Source organism: Sparus aurata, chromosome 17 (genome assembly GCF_900880675.1).
Source record: "Sparus aurata chromosome 17, fSpaAur1.1, whole genome shotgun sequence".
Taxonomy (NCBI): domain Eukaryota; kingdom Metazoa; phylum Chordata; class Actinopteri; order Spariformes; family Sparidae; genus Sparus; species Sparus aurata.
The window spans coordinates 2,448,617-2,472,986 of NC_044203.1; the positions used below are offsets into that span (position 1 = coordinate 2,448,617).

The 24,370-nt window shown below is 41.3% G+C and overlaps 1 protein-coding gene across 3 annotated transcripts in view; it reads right to left on the minus strand.

Moving 5' to 3' along the window:
* Positions 1–24,370, minus strand: part of cdk14 (cyclin dependent kinase 14) — a 485,271-nt gene that overhangs the window by 258,452 nt on the left and 202,449 nt on the right. For all 3 annotated transcript variants that reach the window (XM_030394396.1, XM_030394398.1, XM_030394397.1), the window contains one exon: positions 17,064–17,126. In XM_030394396.1, the coding sequence (XP_030250256.1) occupies positions 17,064–17,126 (63 nt within the window). The remainder of the gene's footprint in view (positions 1–17,063; positions 17,127–24,370) is intronic.

The following is a 24,370-nucleotide window of genomic DNA, read 5'->3' on the forward strand; positions in this document are numbered from 1 at the left end:
TAGGTTAAATGCTGGCTAAAAGCCAACCATAGCTGTACCCATTTTAGCTTATTGTACTTCTTTGTTCTATGTTTTAATTATGTCTTACATGTAAAAGCCCAACTAAGGACATAAGTTGAATGTTAGCAATAGCTATAAACTAAGAACAAACTCAAACGTATTTTTTTCAAATCTAGGTTTCAGTGTGGGGAAAAAAAAATAACACTTAATTTATTTTTCTGAGATGGCTGGAGTTTTGTTCTTTTGTTGATTCCAGCCACTTCCATGCACCCACCGTATGTTTAAACTTTGGAGTAGTGCAGGCTGCTATATTTTTTCAAAAGCAGACACCTCTATGCACTTAAGAGGTGGTTGATCGTATGCAAAAAGAAGAAACAGGAGCAAGAGACAAATAATATATTTTTATATATACTATTATAATCCCACAAGGGAAATTCTTTTGTTCCACTCACATTACACACACAGGCACTTACACCCACACAATGTATAGAGGAGATGAGTGAAGGGGCTGCCATACATGCTACAGTGCCCAACAAGCAGTGTTAGGGGTAAGTGCCTTGCTCAAGGGCACACCAGCAATGCCCAGGATGTGAACTAAAATTTAACCTGGACGGCCCTGATGGCTCCCAACATTACTAGCATGACAAGGAGCCCCCACTGGAGGTATTTTCTATGCGGCACAGTGGAGGAGGCTCCATCATGATCTAGGGTGCTTTTTCCCTCAGTGGAATAATGGAGCTTCAGGTTGTGCAGGGCCATCAAACAGTGGCTGGCTATGTGGAGATGTTGCAGTGGGCATCCCTCTTGACTGAGGGGCCCCGTCTATTGTGAGATGGCAGGGTCTTTTAACAGGATAATGCTGCAGTTCACAATGCCCGCCTTTCACGCCTCCAGGAAAACAACAACGTTGCTCTTTTGGACCATCCTGTGTGTTGTCCTGATCTAAATTCAATTGAGAAAGTTTGGGGCTGGACAGCAAGGGAAGTTTATAAAAACTGACGTCAGTTCCAGACCCTGGATGCCCTTCATAAAGCCATCTTCACCACATGGAGCAACGTTCCCACCAGCCTCATGAAAACAACAACAAGCATGACTAAACAAAAATATAAAGTGAACAACAAGAATGGTGGGGCTACTCACTACCGAGTCCTTTTCTGACACTTTGTCAGTTCTGGTTTTGAGTTTTTCTGGACTAATGATCTCAAATCTTTGATCAGCTGCTGAACAGCAGTTTTTTTAATAAATTGCCAACTTTATGTTTTTGCCTCTCGCTCCTGTTTCTTCTCTGTGCATTCTGAAGCTCTACTTACAACCTGGTTATGATCCACCATCGCAAAATGTTTCCCAGTCTTATGATTTTATTCAGGTATGTATAGAGCTACGTTACTGTATGTGTTACATAGGTTTAGCATAGCATCTCGAGTCTTACTTTGAATGTTGTGGATGTGTATTCATGTAATTCAACACTGACCCCAAAAGGAGTCTCTACTGAGCTGATAGATAAGCGAATAGGGATCTTAATAAACAATACAAACAATCAATCATTGATTATAATGTTCCAGGGACAGAACAAACAGTGTGGGGTCAGAATGTTCCACTAAACTATGTATCCATCATCTTTATAATAAGTACCATAGTACAGTGCTCTTTCTGGGAAACTGAGGGAAAATATAGGCGTTATTTGGAAATTAAAGACCAGTACGATGAAGCATCAGTGCTTCATTGGTTATTTATCTGATGACGAACACGACTATAGTTGTTGTCCTTTTTGTAAATTACCATGTGTCAGATGCTTTCCATGATGACATGACACTGAGGCCTGATGTGCAATCAGTAGCTTCCCCTATAATGCAATTGTAAGAGCAAATGCTGGCTGTTATTGGGCTTGTACACAAGATTTGCGGGTGTCAAGTTTCCCACTGATCTATGGAGATGTCATTAAGACATGGCCCTTCAGCTGACTGCATATAATCTAATCAGGAGAGCACTCAAGCAGCAGTCTGGACGAGGTCATACACACTGTGTTCAATTACTGCAGTGCTGCTAACTGACTGCAGTTCAAGTACTGCACATGGCATGAGAATAGTTAATGGTGCTGCACAACAAGACAGTTTCCGATAGATTTTAGCATACGTCATCCAGTTCAAGAAGAAACTTCAGTCCATTTTCAGCTTTAAACTGCAGTAACACACACATACACATACACACACACACACACACACACGCACACACACGCGCGCACACACACACACACACACACACACACACAGTTGTGTTATTGACCAATAATTACATTAGCAGTGAGCATCTCAGTGTGTGTCTCTAAATGTTAATTTGAACAAGCACCAGTGGAGTCACTAATAGCTATTGTGTTACTGATTAGTAAATAGGGTGGTTGAGTAACTGTACTTCCACAAAGTCGTAAAACACACTAATAACAGACATTAACCTCCTTTATGGTTCTTATGTTTTGGTCAGAATTGATTCCTCAGTGACTTGACATCCCTAAAACCCGATAGACTTTGTCCTTTAATTGAGGCATTTGATCATGTCCTCAACACAGATGATACATGCATGAAAAATTAAAAGAAAATTTCAACATCACCGTTGAAATAACACATAACTGTGTGCACTTTTGTTCTGAGAGAAGATCAATATCAATCTCATGTCTGTGTTTTAGATACAGAGTTAAGTCCTGGATGTGGTTGGCTTAGCTTATCGTGAAGATAGAAAGAAGGGGGCAACAGCTCACCTGGCTCTCCAGAGTAAAAAAAACAAACACTTGATTTCATTCATAGACCTGCAACCTAACCCTGCATCATTTTTGATTGAATTGTATTGCATAACCCTTATTCCCAAAAAGTTGAGACGCTGATAGAGACAGACACAGTTTTACAAAATGTTCTTATGCCCATGTAGCAATGTCCTTACACAATCGTGTTTCATAAAGTGGTAAACCTCAGACCATCTTTGCTTGTGAACGACTGAACATTTCGAGTATGCCCCTTTCAGGCCTAATCATGATACTATCACCTGCCACCAATGAACCTGTTTACCTGCGAAATGTTCCAAACAGTTTTTTGGAGTGTTTCACAACCCTCAAAGTCTTTTGTTGCCACTGTCCTGACTTGTTGGAAAAACATGTTGCTGCATCAAATTCAGAATAAAAAAAACACATACAAACACACAAAATCAATGAAGATGATGTGTTAAAACTTTAAATATATTGTTTTTGTAAAAAATTCAAATGTTATGTCAAAAGGGATTAGCAAATTATAGCATTATGTTTTATTCATGTTTTACACAGTCTCACTACTTATTCTGGTTTCATGGTTTTAGAGAAAGTTATGAGTTGGAATTATTTCTCGACAAAAAGTTCATCCATCCAGCTATGCAGTGTCTCTGCATTGTAGTGCACGTGGCCAGATACAGTTATTGCACACATGTTTTGGTCATCGTACAGACAAAGTAGTACCAAATCTGGCAACCCCACTGTGACAAGATGGTCACAGGGAAGCTACATGCAGTCTGTTTGTCAAAAAATAAAAAAACAACAAAAACAAATCTTTTACTTTTCTGTTTACATATGGATTTAACACATGACAGTCATCTTTCAAAGCATTGGTAGGCTTTGTGTGAGGGTTCTGTGTTTTGTATGTTTTTGCCCATCTCTTTGTTCTTCCCCCTCTGCAGGGCTGGGCCAGTGGGGCGGACTAGGCACACCTGCAGCCATTTTTAGTTCATTTTTTAGTTACTCATTTAAATGCCTGAGAAATGTCACCATCTGGTGCCGACCAGTGGTATTAATGAAAGGCCTTAATAACCAGGTCACTAATTACATGCAGGTGTGCAAACAAACAGTAAATGCTGAGAGCACACAGTCTTTTACTGCTCTGCTCCGTTTTGTTTTGATACTCGACACTTAAATGACACAATATAGAATGCTACCTTTGGATATCACAACTGATCAAGTGATATTAGCGTATGTTTTGTTTATTTGTACTTTTCAGTTTATTCGATTTTTTATTTTTTTTATAAATGTTTTTATTCATTCATTTGACAGACAAAAGTGCATACAATGAACAATAGGTACTTTTCTTTTTCAATAACAATCTCTTATCCCCTCCTCCCTCCTCCCCCCTCCCAGTCCTACATAATCTTGTTACAGATCAGTCCAGATGAAAAATAAATAAATAAATATTATACACATCCTTCCTTATTTATATCGCAAGCAGATAAACAAAATAAATGAATATACAGAAAATAACTACATACAGAGGGGTTGCATTGTCAATGGGTTAGAATGAGGCATAGAGGGAGATGGGATATGGTGAAAGGTTAATTGTCAGAGGTGAGCATTTCATTTGTCCTGTAATGTCTTTAGTTTAGCTATGTAATTAACCATACAGCCCCAAACAGAATCAAATGTTCCTGGTGTTCCCCTCATATTATATTTAATTTTCTCCAGGTCTAGGTACAGCATGAGGTCCTTAAGCTACAGGGAGGCTTTGGGAGCAAACAGCGACCTCCATTCCAACAAAATTCTTCTACGAGCCAACAAGGATGCAAAGGCGATACTATCCTTAAACTTCTTCCTAGTTGTTTGAGGGTCTGACAATACTCCAAAAATAGCCAATTCTGCACAAGGCGTCAGTTTCATATTTAGTGCTTCTGTGAGATGTTTAAAAATAGTTGTCCAGTAATCTCGCAGACAGGGACAGGACCAAAACATGTGTGTCATGTTTGCTGGTGTCATGTAGCATCTGTTGCATGTATCAGCGATATTGGAATACATTTTGGAGAGTGTGGAGTTGGTAAAGTATATACGGTGGACGACCTTAAATTATATCAAATTGAGCCTGGAGCAAGACGTACTGTTATTTACCCGGGTTAGTGCTGAGTCCCAGTCATTGTCATCCATAACTCTGCCTAGTTCTACTTCCCAATCTCTTCTAATTTTATCAAGAGATGTATCTCTAAGATGGGAGATCAAGGTGTACAATTTTGAGATGAGGTCTTTCTGGTTTGTGGGAATGTCCAAAATTGAGTCGATTACTGAATTAGGTGGAATACTGGGGAAAGAGGTGCTATTTGATTTAACAAAGTTACGGACCTGGAAATATCGGAATAGGTGAGAGTTTGGAAGGTTAAATTTTCCGCATAGTTCACTGAAACTAGCGAAGACATTATTAATATAGAGGTCCCTTAACCTGACAAGGCCGGAGCTCTGCCATAGAGAAAAGGCAATATCTGTGCTGGGAGGGAGGAAGCAATGATTATTATGAATGGGGCTGTGATTAGACAATCCTTGAAGTCCAAAAGTATATCTAACTTGAAACCAAATTTTAAGGGTGGAGATGACGATTGGGTTACATGTAAGTTGGGATGGCCGGAAGGGCAATTTTGATGTAAGCAGAGCTAAAAGTGAGGTAGAGCAGGATTTAGCTTCCAGTTTACACCAGTTTAATTCAGGTTCGTGAATCCAGAGAATCATTTTGTGTATGTTGGCTGCCCAATAGTAGAGTCTTCAGTTAGGAAGCGACAGACCACCTAAGGACCTATGCCTTTGTAAAAACTCTCTTCTTATCCTGGGAGTCTTGCCTTTCCATATAAAAGACGATATTCATTTATTTAAAACATGGAAGAAGGAATTGGGTAGAAAAATCGGCAAACATTGAAAAAGATATAGAAAGCGTAGGAGCACGTTCATTTTGATGCAATTCACCCTACCAGCTATAGTTATATGTAAATTATTCCATCTTTCCAGGTCTGATTTAAGCTTATCGATTAAGGGCGAAAGTTGCTCTTGTAGAGATCCGACATCTTACGGCAGATGTGCACACCTAAATACTTGAAGCTGTTTTTAGACATTTTAAATGGGAGACATACATCAGGGATCTCAAGGGCTAAGTTGTTTACAGGGAAGCATTCACTCTTCGAAAAGTTCAATTTGTAACCCGAAAATGTTCCAAAGCTGTTTAGCAGTTCAACTATCTTAGGTATGGTAGATATTATCAGAAATGAACAATAATAAATCATCCGCATATAAAGAAAGTGTATGTTCCAAACCACATCTGTGGATTCCTTTACTAAAACTGGCCGATTTAAGTGCAGTAGATAGGGGTTCGATTGCCAAGGCGAAGAACAGTGGGATCAGGGGGCACCCTTGGCGGGTTCCTCTACTAAGTGTGAAATATTGAGATCTCATCCCATTAGTGCTTACGGAAGCTTTAGGGGAAGAGTATAGAAGCGCAATCCAGGATATATATTCAGACCCAATGCCGAACCTCTTTAAGACCTCCAACAGATAGCTCCACTCCACCCTATCGAAAGCCTTCTCTGCATCCAGGGAGACCACCACTTCTGGTGTCTCCCCGGATGCTGGAGAGAAAAGAATGTCAAGGAGGCGGCGAACATTGGAGAAAGAGTGTCGGTTTTTCATAAACCCGGTTTGGTCAAGCGAAATGACGCTTGGCATGATCGATTCAAGTCGTAAGGCCAGTGATTTAGCTAATATTTTATAGTCAGCATTTAAGAGAGAGATGGGACGATAAGAACTACATTCAGAATCTTCTTTTCCCGGTTTTAGTAATAAGGTTATTGATGCCTCAGTGAGAGTTTGAGGTAGGGCTCCCCGGTCCAGAGAGTCATTGAACATATCTAGAAGGAGAGGGGTTAATTTATCAGCAAACTTTTTAAAAAACTCTATAGGATAGCCGTCAGGACCAGGGGCCTTACCACTTTGCATTAAATTAAATCTGTTATTTCATGAATTTCTAAGGATCGATCCATTTCGCTCTTCTGAGTAGAAGATATAGACGGGAATATCAGGTTATCCAGGAAACTCATCATGTTTGTTTTATCGGTTGGGGATTGTGAAGTGTATAGTTCAGAGTAAAATGTTTTAAAGGTTTCATTCATGACAGTTGGCATTACTGTAAGATCACCCGAAGAGGTTCTAATCTGTTTAATTTGTTGGGATGCTGATTGACTTTTAATTTGGTGTGCCAGATGGCGTCCTGCCTTCTCACCGTGCTCATACAGTAATCCACGCGTTCGTAAAAGAGATTTTTCAGTTTCTTGTGTTGACAGTAAGTTGTAGTTCATTTGAAGGTTTTGTCTCTCCTTGTCTAATTCAGGAGATGGGGATACTGATAATTTCCTGTCCAATTCTGTTATGCTTTCCATGAGCTGTTCTTGTTTTTGTTTTTTCAATTTCTTTAGTCTCACAGAGTAAGATATAATCTCTCCTCGGACTACCACCTTTAATGTCTCCCAGAGTAGAGATGGGGATATGAGATTAGACTTGTTAGTAATAAGAAAATCATCAATTACTTTGGAGATTGTATTGCAGAACTCATCATCGTTCAGCAATGTGCAATTCAGCCTCCATGGAGGGCGTGTTTTTTGTAAGAGTGTGAACGAAAGGTCAAGTAGCAGTGGAGCATGGTCTGAAACCACTATTGTTGAGTATTCTATGTTATCAACAGCAGAAAGAAAATAATTATCAATGTAGAAGTAATCAATTCTTGAGAATGTTTTATGGACCTGAGAGTAAAAAGAGAATTGTTTTTTATCAGGATAAAGGAAACGCCATGGGTCCCCACCTCCTATTTGTTCCATAAATGATGAAATTGCTTTGGTCATTTTAGAAGGAGGGTCCTGCCTTGAGCAGGATTTGTCTAACAAAGGGTCCATTGTACAATTAAGGTCACTTTTTTATGAATTAAAATCACTGTACCCCTTGCTTTGCTACTAAAATTGGAATGGAAACTTTGGCCAACCCATGAAGCCTTTAACCTATGGTGATCCTTAGTAATCAAATGCGTCTCCTGTAAAAAAGCAATTTCCGCTTTAAGATGCTTTAAGTGGGAAAAAACTCTACCCCTTTTAGTTGGGCCATTGATACCTTTAACATTCCAAGAGACAAATCTCAGACAAGATACCCCTTTTTTTGTAATATTAGCCATAATCCAACATGTAAGTATACAGCGAGAAGAGACACTGCTCTGTAGAAGGAAGTAATGTCAGAAACACATAGACAGAAATAAAAATAAAAGCAAAACTGTAGGACCTCCCACCCCAATTCCACAAAACTAAATTCCTCAGAACAGGGAACAAATAAACACATCTAATCCTCCCTAAGCTTGTCCTAAGAACAAGGACTAGCAGCGGGGCTCCATAACCTCTGTTACTTCCGTGTGACATAAATCTGTGAACTGATCACTCACCGAGCAGACAGGGATCCTATACCTGCGAATGTGTCTACAATGTACAGTAGGTGCAAAATGAAAGAAAATTGCTGGGCAGCAGTTCACCCATATCAGCAACCAAGTTACAAAAAATAACATAAGTAGCCCCTGGTAACTACATCTTGAGTGACATTAGTACCACCCCAGGTTATTCATATGTATGTGAGTTTGGTTATATATAATGACCAGTATCTTTCTGGTGCGTCTTTACCGTGACTGACCGTTTAAAGGCGTCCATAAACTTTAACATGTACCAGGTCCAGATACAGCTGGCGTCCGCAACGAGTCGCTTCTACTTGTCGGTGGATGCGATGTGCTCGATGAAGAAATCCTGGGCTTTTTTTGGACAGTCAAAGTAAAAGTCTCATTCCGGAACAAGACCTGGAAACGGGCAGGATGCAGTAGGCGGAATTTAATTCCTTTCAAATAAAGAGAGTTTTTGATGGCGTTGAATGCAGCCCGTTGTTTAGCCAGAGCAGCGCTGATGTCTTGATACACTCTCAGCTCCGAGACGCGGTAATCCATCTTGTGTTGTCTGGCCCACCTAAGGACTTTTTCTTTCTCTTGGAAGCGGAGGAATTTAACGATGAAGGTCCTTGGTCTCCCCGCGCCGGTCTCACCAGGTCTGGGGCCGAGGGAGCGGTGAGCTCTCTCTATCTCCGGAGGGCTGTTGAAAACAACGGGGCCTGTTACCGTCATTAGCAGGTCGGAAACAATCTTTGTCGGGTCTTGGTCCCTCTCACTCCCTTCGGGTATGTTGACAATCCTCAAATTGGAGCGCCTAGACTGGTTCTCGAGGTCATCCACTCGTTCCAGAAGCACCGTGCTTTGGGACTGTAAGGACTTAACAGCAGCTTCCATCTCGGTGAGTTTCTTGAAGTTTTCACCCACTAAAACTTCAGTTTTAGTAAGATGGCTGTTGAATGACGTCACCTGCTGACCTAGTGAATCGACCGACTGCTTCAGGGATTCAGTTGACTGTTGTATCAGGATAGCCATGTCAGTTTTGAAGCTATCACGCTGTTTGCCGAGTAAAGCCTCAAGGTCGGTCTTGGTAACTGGGTCGGAGTGGTCCCCGCTGTTGGCTCCATTGTCCCCTGGGTCTGAGCACTCTGAGGCGGCGGCGGCGGCCATGATAGCTAGCTTAGCCGAGATACTCGCTGCACGAGTTGCTGCTGTTGATTGATGTTTAGACTTTGAGCTGCTCATTACGTCGCAGTACACTATCCCACATAAAAGATGAGTAATACGATAGTCAGCCGGAGCAAAAGTGCTGTTAAATTGGTAGACTTGAAAAGTATAAGAAAAGTTCAGCCGGAGCTCCCCGCTCACACATCTGCACTCTACCTCATCAAACCGGAAGTCCTTATTCGATTTATTTTGATGCATGTCAGAGCTTAGAGCCAACACATGCACACGCTCACACACAATTCACAAATACCCAACCGGACAGACTACAGCCAACTTCAACAAACCAAGTAAGTACAATAACAAAGAAAACTTGAAGCACGTAAAAGGCTCTCAACGTCATAAAGGCTTTAGTTAAGCACCAAGTTAAGAAAGTGAGGTATCTGGATGGCAACACATTCTGATTTTTGAGTGTACTTAGTGTAGATTGAATGATGACTAATTGTTTCTCCTCATGTGAGTTAAGGAGTGCAGACAGAGTGAGGCTCACAGCTCCACGGGTCCTAAAGTAGTTTTTCAACTGATGAGGGCTAAAGGTTAGCAGACGACAGGCCATCATAAAGTACTAAAACCTGAGGTTAGCCCCCACCAAATGGTGGGAGATGCCCAAACGTTTATGTTCCTGTAGAGGGATGGGGAACCCATTTGGGTCATTTTGGGGACAAGACCTACAGTTGACCGCAGCCAGGTCAGATGAGGTAGGGGAGAAGAGTAGGGAAACAGGTCAACTCCTCTTTTAGTCTATTGGATAATATACCAAAATGACCAATTAGAAGAAGTGGGTGTTTACTGGAAAAGGGGCTCTAAAGGCCAGTGCAGAGGAAGAAGTGAGGGGTGGCACTTGGAAAACCTCCTAAGAGCAAAGGCTGAGGTTTTGAGGGAGCAGAGGGCAAAGCATTTTGGCATTGTTTTGTCCACAGATTTGATAATATCAGAACGCGGTCACTTCTGATCCGGACTCAAGGCGCTAGATTCTGTTTAATAAAGATTGCTTCATCATTCCACCCAGCCTTGCCTCCGCAGAATCATTTTATGATCAAACTACATGCCGACACCTTTGAGAAGAAAAGCCCAGAGACTACAAAAGCTATTGACCTAACAATCTCTGGAGAATCTAACAAACCTCTGGTCTCCACCCTACTCCCCTGCCAGATAAATCTGTCTTGTCAGTAGAGCTGGCCTTGTTCACTAGTGAGTTCATACACTGCATTGTATTTTGCCAGTAAGTATTGATGTGTTTTTTTCCTTGTGTGTTTTTTCAGTTCTGTGTACCTCGAGTTCATGTTTTTGCCCTGTGCCTGAATGCTGTCTTGCTGCTGGAGTTTCCCCGCCTGCCTTGCCAGACACTTGTTGGTTTTTTACTTGTGGAGCTTTTTTGTTTGAATAAACTTTTGCACACCAACATGCCTGTCTGTGTCTGCTTCAGGGTCAAACTTCAGGGTCGAGGCCGTAACACTTTCCTGTTTTTTAATACTCTGGACAGAGCGAGATTAGCTATTTGTTCCAATTTACAGAGGGAGCAGGCTAAATGCCTCTAAATTCATGGATGATGTTCATGGTGAACTTTTGCCACAGTTTGTGCACACCTACCATAGTAATTGGTCTGATCAAAAAAAGACTGTATTGAGAAACTTGGAGTAATTACATTACTGTCACCTGCTTTCAACTAATTGGAGCTTTAACTGACACCTGAGCATGTGATGAATTTAACATTGTAAAGTAAACTTCATTTCAGATCACATATAAAACACAATCTAATGCCCACTTTGAGAAATGACAGAGATACTTCTGATATTTACAGTTAACTAAATCCTTTACTAAACAAGCCAAAAGAAAAGAGATGCTATTGTCATTTTGATGAATTAATACAGTTCATGCTGGGTAGTTGTAGTGCAACCTCCATTAAATCGATGCAAAGGAACAAAGCCACAAGTCCTATTAGAAATCCCAGCTCAGCCATCTCACCAATAAGTAACAAAGTCAAGGGGAGACAAGCAACACCTCCCTCTGCTCGTTCAGAATGATCCTGAATTATTCATGTGAATCTCTGTGTGGCTGCTGTTGGTTGCAAAAACACATATTACATATGGAAATCTCCAATGGCAAAAGGTACAAGCTGTGTTACATAACACACGTGTGTATGTATGTATACATATATATATGTATATATATATATATATATATATATATATATATATATATACACATATATAGATATACACACACACACATATATATATATATATATGTGTGTGTATATCTATATATATATATATGTACACATATATATACACACACACATATATATATACACATACAGTATATATATGCACATATACACATATATATATATATATATATATATATATATACATATGTATATATGTATACATATGTGTATATATATATATATATATATATATATTAGGGCCGGGACTTGATTAAAAAAAATAATCGAATTAATCAGAGGCTTTGTAATTAATTAATCGAAATTAATCGCATTTTAATCGCATATAAATATTTGACCTGAGAACAGTGAGAAGCAATTTTTTTCACATGGATTTTAGTATACCATTGAATAATGACTGAATACAGAAGCTTAGGCAACAAAACATTGTTTGTTTGGTTTTTTTTTCATAGTTTATAGTTGTAGTTTTCGTTAAGGTTCTCTAGTCTTCTAGTTTCAGCTTTATAATTTATATTTGATATTTGAGTTAGTCTATTTAGTTATTGTATATAATTCAGCCTTTTATTGTATTTGTTTCTTTTACCTACCTCATTGTTTTTGGATTTTGATTTATGTCAAGTGGCTGTAACACTTTAATTTCCCTTTGAGATTAATAAAGTACTCTATCCATCAACCAGTGTCTCATATAACTGGCAGTTTCAAAAGTGGTATTTTTATTAAGCCCACTCTGTAGTAGTAGCTATATCTAAATACATTTTAAGCTAATCATTTTGACTAATCACCATACTTTGGTTTTGTAGAAATTGCATTTTTGCTGTACCCTGTGCTGGTTAAAAATTACAAAAGTAATAATTCAGAGTAATGTTTCTCTGTTACTGTATTTGTTTATTATCCAAGTTTGTCTTTTGCATCCCTCAGGATCAACTCGTCTCCGTCCTCCTCACCCTATGCCATCTTTCCATCAAGTAACGTAACTCACTGAAGCTAACCTGTCTGTGCAGCAGACACGTTGTAGGCAAGGATCAGTCCGTGGTGTCACCGTCATACGGAAGTGCTTCTGTCGGCTCCACATACACGGCCATGTGTGGCGGTGGCATCACCGACTTATCCTTTCATTTCAGACCGCAACAGAAAGCTCCGCTGCGCTGAACTTCAGAGGTGTTCATAAAAATGTAGCTTGTGTGGACGCTACCGCGCTACTTGGTCAATAAAAGAGCTAAGCTACTGAAAAGCTATTTCATTCAGAAAGTAGCGACGCTACCACCACGCTACTGAGAAATGTAGTTACACTAGTAACGCCGCTACTTGTAGCGACGTTACTAGTTAGTTGGTGCTCCAGTATAATAAGTACCCCTGAAACTCATCCAGTGAGAAACGTTCCGCGGTACAAAAATTAGTGCGATTAAAATGCGTTAATTTTTTTAACGCGTTATTTTTTGTGTAATTAATTAATCGTAATTAATGCGTTAAAGTCCCAGCCCTAATATATATATATATATAAATATATATATGTATATATATATACAAGATCAAATCTCTGCAAGAAACACTATGAGTGCAGAGAAGACGAGCGCGCATGAAGCCGACGCAGGTGAGGAGGCTCCAGCGTGGGCGAAAAGTTTGTCCAGCTCATTTCAAATTAATCAAGAATCAATGACAGTCAAACTTGATGAGATATGCTCCTCTATCTGAACATTATCAAAAGATTTTAAAGCTGTGCAGCACAGGGTCGGAAATGTAGAAAAACGCATAAGCACCCTGAAGATGACCTGGGAAAGGAGAAATCTGTGGCGCATGAGCTCTACAAAAAAGTGACATTCCTGTGTGATCGGCTGGATGATCTTGAGACGCGCAGCAGAAGGAATAATATCATGATCATAGGCATCAAAGAAGGCATGGAGGCCGGGGATGTGAATGGGCTGCTGGTCCGCATATTTCGTTATGTTCTGGGTGCGGGTGAAAGTGACCCAGTGCTTGAGGTGGATCGGGCCCACAGAGTGCCGCGCCCACAGCCTAACCCTGAGGACCCACCACGCAACATTATAGTACGGCTGCTAAGATGGGGAGATAAACAGAAGATAATGGCTGCAGCAACAAAGAAAAAGAGTCTCTTCTGGGAAGATTGACCTTTTTACATCCGACAGGATCTGACAGCTGCGGTAAGTAGACAACGCGGAGAATACAATGATATAATCCAAGAACTTAAAAGGCAGAAGTTAAGATGCGGGATACTTCATCCTGCCCGGCTAGTGGTGACTATTGATGGAGAGAAGTTGATCTACAACACGCCTGAGGCAGCACGGACAGAGCTGGGGAAGAGGCTCCAGCAAATCCACTGGACCAGCGCACCTGACGTCGGTCCGTGACGCCCTCATACAGTGAGTTTCTGACACAGACTCTCTTTTGTTCTTCTTTTGTTTAAAGCTCCTATACCTGTTTTATTAGAATATAGACAATAGGATACAAGGACTTGGTTATATATTTTGTGGCTGGATTAGGCCAATTGTCATTGGAAAATTAAAGTAAGATGGCGTTTGATTAACAGTCAATCAAGAGAGTACACATTTTATTCAAGGGCACATAACTCTTACTCCAGAATTGATTATCTCTTGCTGTCAAATAATTTATTGGACTCGGTTGTTGATTCCACGAGTCACAGTATTATCATATCGGATCATGCCCCAGTGTAATTAAATTTTGATCCGTCTCCTAAATCTAAATCCAAATCTAAAAGATGGAGCTTTAATAATTCCATGTTAAAAGATGACAATTTTCTTAAACAAATACAACAGAATACAAAAGAATTCATTGAATTAAATATAACTCCTGACATTCCCATTCAGACAGTCTGGGAGGCCTATAAGGCAACATGTAGGGGATGGATTATTAGTTTTTCAACATATAAGAAAAAAGAGAAGTCAAAAAAGAAAGAGAAATTAATTTCCACACTTAAAGAGCTTGAGTTGAAGCATATGGCAGATCCGAGTGACAATACTCTGAAACAAGCAATGCTGTGGGCAAGTATTACTGAATGAGGAGTCTGCTTTTACACTATGCAAACTGAGAAGGAAACTATGAAAATGGTGAGAAGGCAGGGAAAATGCTTTCATACCAATTAAAAAAATTTGAACAAAAGCACTCAATCTCCGCTCTAAGAAATGAAAGTGGTGAGATTTTAAGAGACCATGACATTATCAATGACACGTTTAAAAAAATGTTCTCATCACTGTACAAATCTGAATGTAAAGTAACACAGCAAGAGCTAGATCTTTATTTTGCAAATCTACCCTTGCCAAAATTAGATGAACAGCAACAACAATTACTTGAAGCCCCAATTTCAGTGGCTGAAATTTTGAATAATATTAAATGTTTGTCAAATGGTAAGGCACCTGTAAGATATGGTTACACCACTGAATTTTTAAAATGTTTTTCAAAAGAGATCACAACCCCTGTTAGTGATTTTATATAATGACATCATACAGAAGCAATTTATGCCACGATCAATGCGGACAGCTATAATATCACTCTTGCCCAAACCTGGGAAAGACCACCTAGATGTAAACAACTACAGACCTTTAAGCTTACTTAATAATGACTATAAATTGTTTGCAAAGATATTAGCAAAAAGATTGTCCACTATGGCACAATGCAGCATTTAAAGCAGCAGGGAATCCATTGTCAGACCCTGCATGGCAGCATCACAACATTAATGTAATCTCACAAATTGTAGAAAATTGGGTGATTTTGTCTTTTGAGGAGCTCAGAAAGAGGTATAGTTTAAATGCCAATGCTTTCTTAAAATATGCACAATTAACATCAATACTGTCAAAATTCCCAAGAGAATATTTGGAGTACAATGTTGAAATAGATAGTAAATTGAGAGGTTTAGCATCACACAGAGGCACAGTCTCAGGTCTATACAAGTTGTTAATATGCTCCTCCTCAAATCCTAACGCCCACACTCAGTTACAGTGGGAACAGGATTTAGGGGTCTCATTAAATTCAACAGAGTGGGAAAGAATTTGGAGGGACCCTGCAGCCATCTCCAAATCGGTCAGATTTAGAGTCATACAAATGAAAATCCATCATAGAGCGTATATCACACCAGCAAGAATGGAAACAAATAGCCCCCAGCTCCTCTGACCTCTGTTACCATGGGTGTGGTCAAGTAGGAACTCTGATCCACATGTTGTGGCACTGTCCTGCAGTTAAATCCTTCTGGGAGGATGTGGCCCAATCAGTGTCACTTATGCTGAAGATAGAACTCTCTCCCTGTCCTCTCATTTGTTTGTTGGGATACAGGGCTGCGCAACTCAGGTCAAAGAGAGATAGGAAAATAGCAGGCCTAGGCTTTTTAGTTGCTAAAATAAAGATTTTGATGAATTGGAAGACACGTAAGAAAAATTGTTTTTCAAAAGAAACATGTTTACTTGAATTTTTTGATCTTCTTGGAATGGAGCGAATGGCCGATTTGATGAACGATTCTGCGCATAATTTTGGAATAAATTGGGACCAAGTTCTGGGAATTATCACAGAGTTCCAAATTTGAGATGGTGGAGGACTCTTGCTGTGCAGCCCCGTAAGTCACATTGTCACCTTGTGTCCATGTAAATTAACTTGAAAATGATTAAGAAATGAACATGATTATGAAATGAACAATCGAATTGCAATGGTACAGTACTGTCCCCCGTCCCCCCTACACAAAGTGTTTGTAAGGGGGTGTATACAAGGTGTGCCCATTGCATAGAAGTGAAGGCACTGATTTGGTGCCGATCCCTCCCTTGTTTCCTGTCACGTCTAAACTATTTATATTCAACAAACAAAAACAAAACAGCAAAATGATATAGAAAAAGGAGTACTGTTCATAACTAGTGGAATGCTGCTGTTAGCCAAAGTAGCTGCTGTCATTATGTTTTTTCCTGCTTACTTTTCACCAAAACAGATAGTAAACCCTAACCCTGGCAACATCTGGTTTGTCTACACCTTGTGTCACAAATTCTTATATTGTGAATGTTGCACACACTTTGTTTTGGTTGCAGATATATCCTCATGGACTGATAAAAACTGAATCACTTGTATTGCATTAAGCCAACGACAATCGAGTCTTTAAAACTTGGACACACTGAACAGCTAAAATGAGTATGTGGAATAGACAAGTGGTTCATGGCTTGCACAGCAGATTTTTATATTTCTTTTTGAAAAAATATTCATCATGTGACCCTGAAGTTTTACCTTGTGACCCCATGATGCGTTCCAACCCCCAGGCTAATAACCATTAGAGTCAACCAAGGACTACGAAAATGTTAAATTACAACTATACTCTCATGGTTAGATTGCTGTCTTAATCTGGTAGTAGCAATGTGTCACTTGCTGTCGTCCAAACATTTCTAACATTTAAGATGATGTATTAACTAGCATGATTATACATACTGTACCTTCACATTGTCTGGGTGGAGACCCCCAGGGTATTTGTCCATGTACTGACACAGGTCTGTGTGCTGTAACATAAAAGCAAAAGAGCACAATGTTAACATGCTAACATGAAAAAGTAAATTAAAACTGACAAATTATGGATTAGAGTGTGAATCTAGTAAGAGCAGGGTGCCATGGCAGTGGGATAGAACAGCTGCCAGAGAAAAATGTTGGCATTTTACATTTCTGCAAAGCATATTCTTGATGATTCATCAGGCCAATTTCCAGCCGTTTTTGTGGCAGCACAACCAGGTAATCCCAAACCTGATCTTTTCCCAACCTTGACGAAGGGTTTTTTTGTGCCATAAACTGGACCATTGGCACATCATTATCATACATGAGATGAAACTGAATCCAAGTTAATAAAGTGCTTCTGATTCAAAGTTATGAATAATCAGGAAGGATTAACCCTCTTCAGGAAGGTTAAGTGACCACCTTGTTTGTTTGTATGGATGTATGGATGGATGGATGGATGGATAGACAGGACGTTCGGTTCGGTACAGGGCTGTGCACGGGTGAGTTCCCCGAATGGAAGTTGTGTGTGTTTATTTTCTGCCTGCAGCTACACGTGCAGCCGGTTACGTCATGGCTAACACTAGCAAGAAAACAGAGCTTGAAGACCCACCCTTTTCGCTTAAGTCTCCTGTTTGGGAACATTGCAGCTTCCTGGTTTAATATTGCAACAGAGAAAGACATGTTTCTGGTGTGACAGTTTAACTGGTGTTCATTTTACCGGTGAGGGTCCCAGGTGTGCTGGAGGTGTGGTTTGAGAATCCCGTCTCGAGAGGGGTCCTCAGCCATGTCCGCTAACCAGGAAAAACATTCCGATCACCCTGCTCATCGATCCAAGTCATGTATATGTATATTCATTTTGACGTGGCTTGAACACTACTTTTCCGGACAGAGATGCTGGGGGCTGCGACCTGCAAACCAATGTTCAACGAGCACTACAGAGCACACAATGACAGTGTAGTTGACTGTGTCGATGTCGAAGCACTGTCAATAAATTGTGAAAAGAAAATGCATATTTTCGTCCTTATATGTTCATAATGAAAGCCTGTACTCAAAAATAACTCAAGGTTGATAAAACTGAACAGGGCTATATGCTGTAACTGTTAGTGCTGCACTTTACTTGTGGAAAAGTTTTGTTAAAAGCCTTTAACAAGCTGTGAGGAAATTATTTTTATAATATTTCCTATAGTTTTTGTTTGAGAATATTTTACTCATTGGAAAGCTTATTTTATATTTAATTTTTTATTGTGTTGATTTGAGAATTTATTAACTTATTGCCAGGCAGCCCTTTACAACAGTATTCTATTTATGTATTTTTTTTTTATTTACATATTTTGTATGCTACAATAAATTGTTAAACCTAGTGATCGGAAGGTCGCTGGTTTGAATCCTGGCTCCCCTGGGGTGGGACTGAGCTACATGTCAAAGTATCCTTGAGCAAGATACTGAACCCCAAAATTGCTCCTGATGTGCAGTTGGCACCTTGTGTGGCAGCCACTGCCATCAGTAAGGGTCCTGCAATGAGCTGGCGACTCATCCAGGGTGTACCCTGGTCTTCGTCCATAGCTAACTGGAATTGGCCCCAGCAACCCCCCCTGAAAAAGGGGGATAAAACATCCCTGCGACCCTCACAGAAAAAGCGGAAGAAAATGGAACGGAATGGAACAATAGATTGTTGCTTTACAAAAAAACTGAATACACAACAAGCAAATTTATGTTTTGCATTTTGTTCCCATATTGTACCAAAAATGAACCGAACCGTGACCTCAAAACCGAGTTATGTATCGAACCGTGATTTTTGTGTATCGTTACACCCCTAATAAACATGTATAAACAATGTATAAATAAGCAGAGTAATTGTAGTGCAAGATAAAATATCAGGTGCGGTGTATATAACCAGAGTGTATAAAAATAAGTGCATGGAGACTAGGTGTTATGACCAGAGTTTTTGCTGTTATTGTACAGTGTGATGGCATGTGGCAGGAAAGAATTCCTGTATATGTCCGACAGCAGTCTGACAGCGGAGCTGGAGCAGTCTGTGAGAGAAGGTGCTCCGCTGTCTGTCTACTGTGTTATGGAGAGGGTGCTGATCATTGTCCAAGATGGATAACAGTTTATTCAGCGTTCTCCTCGCCAACACGGTCTCAAAAGCTCAAAAGACTCCAACCTGAGACCAAGTACAGAGCCAGCCTTCTTGATGATTTTATCAAGTCTGTTAGGGGCCTTCCACATGGACGAAAATGATCTTTTTTTCCTTCGTCTTCCTTGGCATCGTTTCAAGAATATTTGCATCCATATGGATCCACTGAAAACGACCGAAAACGCTGTAGTTCCTATTCCAGGCCTCTAGGTGGCGCTTGACAGTCACCAAAAACGGAGAAGACGAGACGGAGCATGCGCATTAAGCTTGCGTGCTGTAAACAAACAGACAGTAGACGGAGAAACCGAACACAACAAAAAGAAGATGAAAATGGCGAGTGCAAGGAAACCAGAATTACATTCAGAACATCTATTGCATGTCCGTCCGTCCTGGAAGAGGGATCCCTCCTCTGTGGCTCTTCCCGAGGTTTCTTCCATTGTTTTTTTTGTTTTTTTACCCTGTTAAAAGGTTTTTTTTTCCATCAACATGTGAAGTTTTTCCTCACTCGAACCAAGGGTCTAAGGACAGAGGATGTTGTTCACTGTACAGATTGTAAAGCCCACTGAGGCAATGTGATTGTGATTTTGGGCTATATAAATAAAATTGATTTGATTTGAATTGTTTGTTTGGACCGTAAATGATGCCGAACTGCTGCTGCGTCTCACACTCAACTACAAGGTGAGTAAGTTGCAAGAAAGGCTCAATATCTTCTGCGGCACGAACACAAGCATGTAGTCCGCCATTGTTGTTGTGTTTGTTATGAGACGTCGCGGGGTTCAGAGGTCGAAGGCAAGAGGTCGAGGGGTGGAGTGTGGCGTCATCGTTTCAGAAAGTATGCGGATTCGCTGTCCACACGGAAACGGGAGGGCTGCATTTTCGGATTTTTCCACCCTGAGACCCGTTTTCCACAAAGTGCGTTTTCAGACGCCGCGTTTTTAGGATCCGTGTGGACGGTCGGCCAAAACGATGCAATACATGTGCGTTTTCGCAAAAGAGCGTTCACATCTGGACGGCCCCTTAGTGTCACTGGACCGGATGCTGCTGCCCCAACAGGCAGCAGCAAAGAAAATGGCACTGGCAACAACAGACTCTTGCTGCACACGTTGAAGGATCTCAGCTTCCTCAGGAAATAGAGTCTGCTTATCTCCTTCTTGTACACAGCCTCGGTATTAGATTTCCAGTCCAGTCTGTTGTCGATCACCACTCCCAGGTATCTGTAGTCCTCAACCTCTTCCACCACCTCCCCTCTGATCCGTAGTGGCTGTGAAGGCATCCTCTTCCTCCTGAAGTCGATCACCATCTCTCTGGTCTTGTCGACATTCAGCCTCAGATGATTCTGTTTGGACCGCTCTACAAAGCCGTCTACCAGTGTCCTGTACTCACCCTCCTTTCTCTCTCTTATACACCCGACAACAGCTGAGTCGTCAGAACATTTCTGCAGGTGACATGACTCAGAGTTGTGCTGAAAGTCAGTGGTGTATAAGGTGAAGAGGGAGGGAGAAAGCACAGTTCCCTGTGGAGCTCCTGTATCACTGACCACCACATCAGACAGAACACTGCCCAGATGGCCAAACTGTGGCCTGCCTGTCAAGTAGTCAGTAATCCAGGAGATCATTGTGTCATCAACTCCCCTCACCTGCAGCTTCTCACCCTGTAGCAGATGTTGAATGGTGTTGAAACCACTGAATGTGATCCTCACAGTGTCTCCTCCACCATCCAGATGCATCTGGGCTTGTTGCAGCAGGTAGATGACAGCGTCATCGACTCCTAAATGGGGCTGATAGGCAAATTGCTAAGGGTCCAGAAACGTCCTCACCTGTGGCCTCAGCTGGGCTAAGACCAGTCTCTCCAGAACCTTCATCACATGAGATGTGAGGGCGACTGGTTTGTGGTCTGCCGGGTCGGATGGCCTTGACTTCTTGGGGACTTGAACCAAGCAGGACGTTTTCCACTGCATCAGGACTTTCTCCTGACTCAGACTCAGGTTGTACAGATGTCCCAGTACAGGAGATAGCTGGCTGGCACAGGTCTTCAGGATCCTGGGTGTGATGCCCTCAGGGCCTGCAGCCTTTCGCTGATGTAGTCTTTCCAGCTGCCTCTTTACCTGGCCTGTAGTCACCGTTGGGCGGGGGTTGATGCAGGTGTCTTCAGTGAAGGAGGAGGAGGAGGTGGGGGAGAAGGATGGGGGGCAGATGGGGAGATGCTGTACAAGAGAGTACTGGGGGGTGGATTGAGCTATTTGGGACAGTGTGGGTGTGTGGGGGCTGGAGGTGGTGGCAGGAGGTGAGCTAAACCTGTTAAAGAACTGGTTGAACTGGTTGAGCCCTATCCAGGCTCCCTGATGTTTGCCTGTCTTTCCCCTTCATCCCCGTGATGTGCTTCATTCCTGTCCACACATCTCTCACACTATTCTGTTGGAGTTTGGCCTCCAGCTTCCTCCTGTAGTTGTCCTTACATGTCCTCAGCATCTCTCTGAGTTCATGCTGCACTCTCCTCTGCTCCTCTCTGTCTCCAGACCTGAAAGCTCTCTTCTTCTTGTCAAAAGTGCCTTCAGGTCACTGGTGATCCAGGGCTTGTTGTTGGAGAAGCAGTGCACTGTCCGGGCTGGCATGTTGGTGTCCTCACAGAATGTGATGTAATCAGTGATGCAGTCAGTCATCTGATCAATGTCCTCCCCATGAGGCTCACAGACTACATCCCTGTCTGTCGATGTGAAGCAGTCCTGCAGTGCCTCAGCGGCCTTAGCCTTAGCTCCTTGGCTCCAAAAGTCAATCTTATCTCTTATTCTTTATTCAAACATTACTCACTGAGCTCCACTCAACAAATCTCCTTCAAAAGCTGAACCTTTGACATTTGTTTCATCTATCAACAGGGGGCATTGCTCTGTCTCATTAAATGCAGAAGGATGATGGAAAGATGAGTAAGCTTGTTCTGGTTAAGCAAGTTGGCTTCACTCAGCACTTTAAGATCAAAAACATTGACCTGAATATCAATGTGATCATCAAAAGTGGCCGTCAGTCGATACATATGTAAAGGGTAAACAGAGGATTAGGCCTGTTCTGAACTTTGTAGATTTACTGTTATCCATTTCTATCCAGACAGGAGTGGTGGAAACGTTTCTACTCATACAAAACGTATGTGGAAGCTGAGCAGAGAGATGCTCGACAGATTTGTAAAGGGAGACAAGGACCACATGCCTGATGGAGATGACTAAAGATGCCAGGTTTTAAAAGGTGAAGTTCTTTCCAAATCAAATCTACAAATTTCTTCTCTTACTTGCATGTCTCCCTTTTCTTAAATTAAATGGAGCTAGACTGCACTCGACCTGTGGTGCTTAAAGCATGAAAAAAAAAATGCATTTGAATTCAACAGCAAAGCCTTTCCAGAAATCATGACCACATTACTCAAATGAATCCATGGACCATGCTGTGAGCACTATCATGTAGGAACTATGCTCTCTCTAATGAGTTCAACTTCAAGTTTACTTTATTGTCACATATAATTACAAGTAATTACAGTGAAATTCTTATGTATCTTTGGTCATTTTCATAACATAAATAGAGATACAAGACTATAAAAGAAGAAAAAGAGAAGAATATTTAAAAATGAAAAAAAAGGTGGTAGTAGATTTTAAAAATATAATATAATAGTGCAATGGCAACCAATATAAAAAAGATAAAAATGAACTACTCCATCTCACAGCACAGTCGGAAGCATGCATCTACTTATTGATGAGAGGCTTGGCTTCTGACAGTGTGGGATGAACGTATTCCACAACTTCGTCCTTGGTGGAGCTGTAATGTTAACTAGCTAAGTGCTGGATAGTAGTAAGTGAGTAATGGTTTCAAGTTTTTGAGTTGTATTTTGGAGCTTTGAGCACCATAAGTCATCTAGTGTCAAGTGTCAAGGCAGACATCTCTACAGCTGATATCTCCAAAACTCGGCAGTTGCCACCTTAACAATCAAGCTGGATAAATAGCACTACAGGTAAGAGGGAAATTATGGTGGCCCCTGTGGACAAAAGCTGTAGAAAACACTGCATGGATTTTCGTCAGTATGCGGCACTGTAGATTGACGTGGAATTTCAGGTTTGCGGCTGCACGCGGCAATTTGCAGGCAACAAACTGACGTAAATTGTCAGAAATTGACGTGGGCCTTGCTTGGCAGTTGTCCCCCGATGACCCCCCTGATTCTAGGGGAGGCTTTAACATGTAAATGAAAATGCTGTGAGCTATACAAATGCAAATCAGGGTAGCAGGGGGAGTTTTACCCCAGGTGACCTTTTTCTATAAGGTGTTAACTTCATTTTAAGAAAATCTCTGGTATAAATAGATCAGGCTCAGTATTGCCTAATTATAGACCCTTATATTTGAGCTTGAATGGATTTATTTAATGAAAGTATGCTAGATTAATTACTGTGTATGTCATTAGCAATGGCCAATGTTATGTAAAAAAGATTATTTATTCTTTTCGCTAGCTAGGCTAGCGGCCCGGCCATTGTCGAGAGGACGTCTGCGCGGACGGGAGGAGCTTTGCCGGGTCGCCACGAAGAATGTCGCCGACGGACGGAGCTTCGCTGCCGCAGAGGGACACGGAGGTTTATCGCTGCGAGCATTTTGTTTTCACAGACCAACCTCGCCTCATAACAAGGCCGCGACCTCCTGTTAGCTCGGAGCCACGTCCAGATTTACACGATGCCGATAATGACGCCATTGTGTGTAAGTAACTGTTACTGTTTTCTCCCTCGCTTAATTTTACTGTGACTTACGTTTCTTTATTCATACCAGTCTTTTTAATTGTTTCCCAGCTGCCTGTAAGACATTACGAGACAGTACGCAGGACAACAAACAAGCAGATCTTGCATCGCAGGCGGACGCTGTGAGGAGTTCAGCTCGGAGTCGATCGAGGACAAAGAGGGTAAGATTTATTAGATTGGATCCGTTTTTGGTCAATGTGACTATTATTCTAATAAATAATAGATGTGTTGTGTCCATACGCAGTGCATCACGCAGTACTGATCGTCTTTATTGATTGTTTTTACAGCTGCTGGAAGCGAGCCAGAGTGCTAGCTGAGGATGAGGTGGACCTTTGGAAGTGCGCCGCCATGGACCTGATGTC